This window comes from Lathyrus oleraceus, chromosome 7, assembly GCF_024323335.1.
Source record: "Lathyrus oleraceus cultivar Zhongwan6 chromosome 7, CAAS_Psat_ZW6_1.0, whole genome shotgun sequence".
Taxonomy (NCBI): domain Eukaryota; kingdom Viridiplantae; phylum Streptophyta; class Magnoliopsida; order Fabales; family Fabaceae; genus Lathyrus; species Lathyrus oleraceus.
Window position 1 is genome coordinate 467,200,425 of NC_066585.1, and position 7,572 is coordinate 467,207,996.

The window sequence follows — 7,572 nt, forward strand, 5'->3', positions numbered from 1 at the left end:
CATGATCAGATAAATCAGTTTCAAAAAACTTGGATTTGTGGGAGTAGAACGTGTAGTTATGACTTCACTCAACTGAAGTGATTCAAGGTTTCATCATATGCATAGAAAACATGTGCATAATTAATAAAATGAATGAGAAAAACCCATTTTTTGAAAAATTAATGTTAAATTATTTTTTTAGATCCAAATACAAAAAATTAATGTGTCACCAAAGTTCAAGTCCGACTGAATCTAACTGAATCGGTCGGACTAACGAAAACAAAACAAGCAATGGTTGTGTGCGGTGTGTTGTTTCCAATTTAAAAAAATCGTGTACCTCTTGTAGGACATATTGGACATTTTCAAATTCATATTTCACACAATAGTTCAAACTTGTGCTTATTTCTTACTAAATTCTACCGCACTCTCCAATCAATTTCCAATTGTTGTGAAAATAATTCTTCACAATTTGTATTATAAATGACGCCTTTCTTTTTTAGAGTGAATAAGGAAGGAGTAACTCTCGTTGTTAAATAAAATTCGACAAATAAATAAATAATTCAAACTTTTGAATTAATACTAATACATAATTATACACCATAGAGATCAAAATATATCTTTTATTAGAATTTAGGTTTTTATTACAATGAAGACTTTATTACAAACCACACAACATTTATCAGAGTAAAATTATTGAAGAAAATCAAAAACACATATGAAGCTTAATACAATGGGGGAGGAGGTGGTGAACTATATAAATATGGATTATATGGTGTAGGTGGAGATTTATAAATGTAAGGAGTTGGTGAAGGATAATATGAAGGTGGTGATGAATAAATGTAAGGTTTTGGAGGAGAGTTATAAACATAGGGAGGTGGAGGTGGGGATTTGTAGACATATGGTGGAGGTGGAGACTCATAGATATATGGTGGTGGTGGTGAAGGAGATGGTGGGGGTGGAGACTTATAGACGTATGGAGGAGGTGGTGAAGGAGATGGAGGTGGTGGTGACTTGTAGACATATGGAGGAGGTGGTGAAGGCGATGGTGGTGGTGGTGACTTATAGACATAAGGCGGAGGAGGTGAAGGGGATGGCGGAGGTGGAGATTTATAGTAGTATGGAGGAGGTGGTGAAGGTGAAGGTGGCGGAGGTGACTTATAAACGTATGGAGGTGGTGGTGGAGACTTGTAGACATATGGTGGAGGTGGAGACTCATAAACATATGGAGGTGGTGGTGACGGAGATGGTGGAGGTGGTGACTTGTAGACATATGGAGGAGGAGGTGAAGGGGATGGAGGTGGAGGTGATTTATAGATATATGGTGGTGGAGGAGAAGGTGAAGGAGGGGGTGGAGACTTGTAAACATATGGAGGGGATGGGTATACATAAGGTGGAGGAGGTGGTGACTTGTACACATATGGTGGTGGTGGTGGACTATTATAGACATATGGTGGTGGAGGTGGAGATTTGTAGATATATGGAGGAGGAGGTGAGTTGTAAACATATGGAGGTGGTGGTGATGGAGATGGTGGAGGAGGAGATTTGTAATAATATGGTGGAAATTTGTCGACATATGGAGGTGGTGGTGATGGAGATGATATAGGTGGAGATTTATAGTAATACGGAGGAAATTTGTCAACATAAGGAGACGGTGGAGCTTTATAGTAATATGGAGGAAATTTATTGTCATAAGGAGGAGGAGATTGATAATTATATGGAGGAAATTTGTAAGGATATGGGGGTGGAGATTGATAGTTGTTATATGGAGGTGGCTTGTAAGTGTTGGGTGGTTGGGGATAGTTGTTATATGGAAATTGGCCTCCGTAATAAGGCTTATCATCATCAGCAATAACAAAAGTACTTAAAGCAATTATGCAAAGTGCTACTGCATATATGAGTCGAGGCCATTGCCTCGCCCCGATTGAACTTCCCATGTTCTCTCTTAGTAAGCAGCCTTGTATATCTTTTTTTTTTCTATTTAGAAGAGTTGTTGTTTATGATTGCCTAAAGAATATGAATTGTAACTCTTTATATAGTGCTATGGCCTTCCATATCTTAGACTTTTTAATGCCTATTGACAAAGTGGCTCAACATTTTTATTAAATATTTTGCTTTCATAGGTGATGCACCCTAGCTTTTTATTTCCATTTTATATTTCAAATTGAAGTTTACAAAGTCATGGTACTCCCCTCTACCTGTTAGAATTAATCAAACATTTTAAATTTTTTTTTTGATAATTTAATAAAATATTTATAGAAAAGGAAATGTAAACAATATTGCCTCTATAAGGGAAATCGACTGACTACAACTTGGCCAATTATTTGAGTCTAAAACTAAGTTTAATGGGCCATTTATTTTCATGGATTAAAAATTTATTCTCAAAAATAAAATTTTGAAAACTATAAATGAGAATCTTGATTATGGGTATGTTTTTATAAAATGTATGTGGTATTTTTAAAATTATTTATAGAATCATATTAATAGATAATTATTTAAAATTTATTCCCACCTTTATCAAAATTATGTATACTCACCAATTACCTTAAACAATAAAAATATGAAAATTATTTTATTCCTAATAAAATAAACATAGAAATTTATAACTTCTACATTTTTAAAAATTAATTAAACATTTAAATGATATTATTTCACGTATAAATAAATCTAAGCATCTGTTAAATTTTTTTTAATATATACAAAGTTTTATCATCATAAAGAATATTTCATGATAGAGTTTCTACCGTAAATATGGTTTAATTATATCAAAGCTATTTTATTCTTTATATTTTCATAATTTTCACCGTTGATTAATTTTTTTTGTTATTTAAAAAAACATGTTAAACCTATTTTTTAAAATAAACTATTTTCTCAAAATTATCAATTTGTATACCTTGTGAATCAATTTTCCTGAAGTAAGGTTGTAATTTTTTTATACATTTATTTGTTTATTTTCTATATATATATATATATATATATATATATATATATATATATATATATATATATATATATATATATATATATATATATATATATATATATATATATATATATATATATATATATATATATATATATATATATATATATATATATATATATATATATATATATATATATATATATATATATATATATATATGAAAAAACTTAAAAAATGATACCTCCACCAAATACAAATAGGCTGGGTAAAAATCATAATAAAAACTCAATTGACCTGGTATATATATTGTCACTGTCTGCCTTAGTCGATCTACATTCATACATAACGTGTTACTTTTATAAGAATTGTTTTTCTGACTCAGTAAAATATTATTTTTCTAATTCTAGTAACTACTGTCATTTTATGTACATATTCAGCTCCCTTCTTTAAACAACATGAATCTTTGAACCAGTTCCACCATGAGTTCGACGGTGGAATTAAACGCTTGAAATATTAATTATATCTTATTTTTCGGTGGTGTATTGATAATTTAATTATACTTATTGTTTATTTGATATAACAAAGACTAAAAAAATAGGTTACGTATTATCATGCTACTTGCATGTAAAAAGATATGTTACTTATTATCATGCTACTTGCAAATGTGAACCATTATATTAAGAATGGTGAAATAGGAGAACCAGCAATTAGTGGCTTAGAATTCCACCTTTAAAATAAGTAAGTGAGATATCGAATGTTTCAATCATCTCTCCATGATACTAATACAATCATCATAAAAAATCCCCTGGCTAACCTTCTTAAGTATTCCATTATGTTAGTATCAGTTACACACATAAAGAAACACCCACAATGTATGCCCATATAGTCAAATAAGTAAACCAAACCTTCTAAAATATGATCTTACTATAGTCCATAATAACAAGGAATCTTCTACAACATGAGTCAATTTCCTTTGAGTCAAGTCCACTCATATTATGGTGGTTTCCTGTTGTTAGTTAATCCATTTAAGGTAGTTAGAAGGTGGTTAGTTAGTAGTTATTTGAGTCGATTACTTGGATGACAAGTCACACAATATTTGTATATAAGTGGGGTGTTAAGTTTCATTTTGAACTAAACTCCTCCAATAATAATACAAACTCTTCTCACACATGTCTTAGACATCTTCTCCCAAATTTTGTATATTCTCTCTTTCTCTTCACTAAGTGCAGTTGCGCTAACAACTTGGTATCCAAAACTCCTGATTTCGAAGGAAATTTTGCACCTATAGAAAAATGATTATGGGCTGGTTTATCAACGATGAATGGAAGCAATGACATTCCACATTCCCTTCTTGTTTTTGATGGCAAAAAGTGGGATCGTTGGAGCAAACAAATGAAGTATTTGTTTGACTTTCAAGAAACCCTTAAGGTAGTCACCAATGGTTTGGCAGAGCTTGTTGTGAATGCAACGGAAGCTTGACGCACTTCTCAGAAAGATGCCAAGAAGAAAGATTGCAAGACGTCTTATTGCATCCAAGTTGCAGTTGATGGTGCAAAATTTGACTGAATCACATGCTGAATCTGCAAAAGAAGCATGGGATGTTCTTGTCAAGTATTACGAAGGAGGCGAGAAGGTTAAAAGTGTGAAACTACAATCATTGCGTAGGAAGTATGAATTAGTGCAGATGGGAGAGACATAGAAAGTTACAACATATTATCAATGTCATACCCTAATTTTGTCCATTTTTTTTATCTACTTTAATTCAAGTATTACCACATTTGGAAATTTACAAAAATATATTCTAAGTACTTTAATTCAAGTATTACCATAAAATTATTCAAAATTCATTCATTGCAAATTAATTATATCAAAGTCAACCAAAAATCAATCTTTGATCATTTGTATAATTCTAGGGTTGCTTCATTCCAAATAAATTCCTATCATTCATCATATGCATTTTGCATTATTTAAAGTCAAAAACTCAACAAAAATAATGTTAAAGTTGACTAAAATATTCAAGTCATTCTGCATCATTTTTATTTTTTGTATCATATGCATAAAAAATAAATAAATAATAGTAAATTCCATGAGAATAAAATTCAATCCAAATTCTCATTATATCATCATTTTAATTCATTCCTCATTTGATCATCCACCATTCATTTCAAAAGTCAAAGAAAAAGTCAATATTTTGGGCATAACAAACACGAAAAGATCACACTTGTTTTGTCTCATCACACTTTTCATTCACGCATCCAATTACACTACATATCAGAATTTGAGATTAGAATTGAGATATTTTCATCCCTAATTCATATTCAAATCAAATTACACCAAATTAATTTCAAATTCACTAACACTTCGTGCATTTTCACATAATCCACATCTTAACCTTTAACCTAATTCACTGGCATATAAATCAATCCATTCACTAGCAGCAAAATACACAATCAATCACTACTAAATATCCCCAAAATTCTACATCAAATTCATCATTAAAGCTCTAGTATCTTCATTTTAAAGAAACTTGAAGTTTAAGCAAAAATCCTCCCAACTTGATCCAATTGCTATCCATTTTCTTTGAATCATTGCACAACATCATCATCATCATCATCCCTACCAAAAACCACACAAAAAACTCAGATTCATTCAAGTTCATTTTGAACTTGATTTCAGAAAAGTGGTCGAAATTATGAAAGAATGTTAAATTGAGGAAGAGGAAGTTGCAAGGAGTCTGAGTCTATATATAAAAGTGGAAAACTCACCTCGTTGGAGCCTCGTCGGAATCCGAGTTTCTCGCCAGAAAGTTCATAGTGTTCTTCATGTTCTTCATCTAGCTAGCTTTTAATGTTTTTTTTTTATTTACATTGTTATGTTTCTACATATCTCATGATCATTAAGCATCACTAAATTGTACAAAAACACAAATAATCTGGAATTTTGAAAATCAAAGATTTTAGAAAATCAAGCCTTGTGCATCCCACTGTAAACTACTAATTTTCGAAAAACTTTGTTATTGATTGTTGACTTTTGAGCATTTCATTGTATTTGTGAGATCAAGTAGATGATTTTTCTTTATTCATTTGTGTGATTTAATGAAAATTTCAGACAATTACATGTGTATCAAAGAGCCTAGTAATGAGTTTTTTTCTTCAATATTGCATACATTCACTATTGTTTCAATAACATGATTCCTCTTCTCCTGAAGGAATAAGATGAACCGGGTGGGCCTCGCGCGAGTCACCCTCTTTTTTAATTTTTTTTTATTACTTGTTTTGTTTTTTATATTTTATATTGTATTTGGGCCTTGGTTCATTCTAATTTTGTTTACTATTGCCATGGTTCCACTTAACTCTATTGCACCCTTTATTTTCTTATTTCTTTTTATTCTTATTTTTATTTATTTTATTAATTATTCTAATTAAATAAATAAATAACGGATGAATAAAATGAATATTTTCAATAAAAAATAAAACCCTTGATCCAACATCAAGTGATAATTTTTTAAACCCATTTCTTTTTTATTGATTTTTATTTAATACGAATAAAACCTCGATCATTTTTGAGTGCTTTTTAAGGGAATTAAATGCTCGATCGTATTGATCCGTTTAAAAAATTAATCGTCTTGAATTTTCTTTTTGCAATAAACTCCTAGTTGAAAAATGTTGGGTTGGACGTGCTTGTCCCTTGTAAACCCGAATGTTTGTGTGATGGCCATAATATGCCTACCATTAGAATATTCATCCATCACCCCAAAACATATTAAATAACCGAATCGAGTTTAATCTTCCATGGATGGAAAATATTGGGTTGGAAGTACTTGTCCCTTGTGATCCCGAGTATATTGTGATGGCTGTAATTAGCCTCCTGTGGGAATAACTGTCATCCATTAAAGAAACACGACTTAACTCACCACACAAGTTTCATAAATAACTTGGTTGAAAAAGCAGAGGTTGGACGTACCTGTCCCTAGTAACCTCAAACATTCATAAGATGGTTGTATTTATCATACTATTCAGGTATTCGTCATCCACTCAAAAACTCATTCAACCAATCAAACATGTCTTTTCTCGCCCCTCATTCGATCAAAAACCTTTCCGCAAATGAACATTGTTTAACCTGTTCTACCGTGATACAAACAAGCTCTTAATCCTCCCCCGCGAACATACAAGCCAATGTTTAACCGTTTGAATGCGATCTAAACATTCATTCTAAAAAATAAACCAACCAACACTCATTTGCTACTAAAAGCTACGTAGCTTTTAGTTCCCCGTCGCACCTGGGGATACGTATTAGGAGATTCAATGTCTCGTCAAACACTATAACCAAAAACCTAAAAATATTTGATGTCTTTCCCAGAACTAGGTCGCTTTGAATTCCTCATCGCACTTGAGGATATGTAAGATTAAGACCCGCAATCTTGTCAAACACCCTAATAAAAACCTTTTCTCGATCCCTTTTCTTTTCCTTTTACATCTTTTATCACACGAAGAAAACAAACAACATAAGCTAACATACTAATTGCAAATCTATCTAAATGGTTCCCATTGAGTACAACGAATGTAAGGGGTGTTAATACTTTCCTCTTGCATAATCGACTCCCGGACTTGAATTTAGTTGCGACGACCATTTTCTACTTTATTTTAAGGTTTTTATCGATATTTTCCCTT

The 7,572-nt window shown here is 31.5% G+C and overlaps 1 protein-coding gene across 1 annotated transcript; it reads right to left on the minus strand.

The window, feature by feature from the left end:
* Window positions 1-581: 581 nt before the first annotated feature.
* LOC127106836 (extensin-2) lies at window positions 582-1,972 on the minus strand. Its single transcript, XM_051044139.1, has one exon. The coding sequence runs from the start codon at window positions 1,911-1,913 to the stop codon at window positions 702-704; it is 1,212 nt and encodes a 403-aa protein (XP_050900096.1). The 5' UTR covers window positions 1,914-1,972; the 3' UTR covers window positions 582-701.
* Window positions 1,973-7,572: the final 5,600 nt, after the last annotated feature.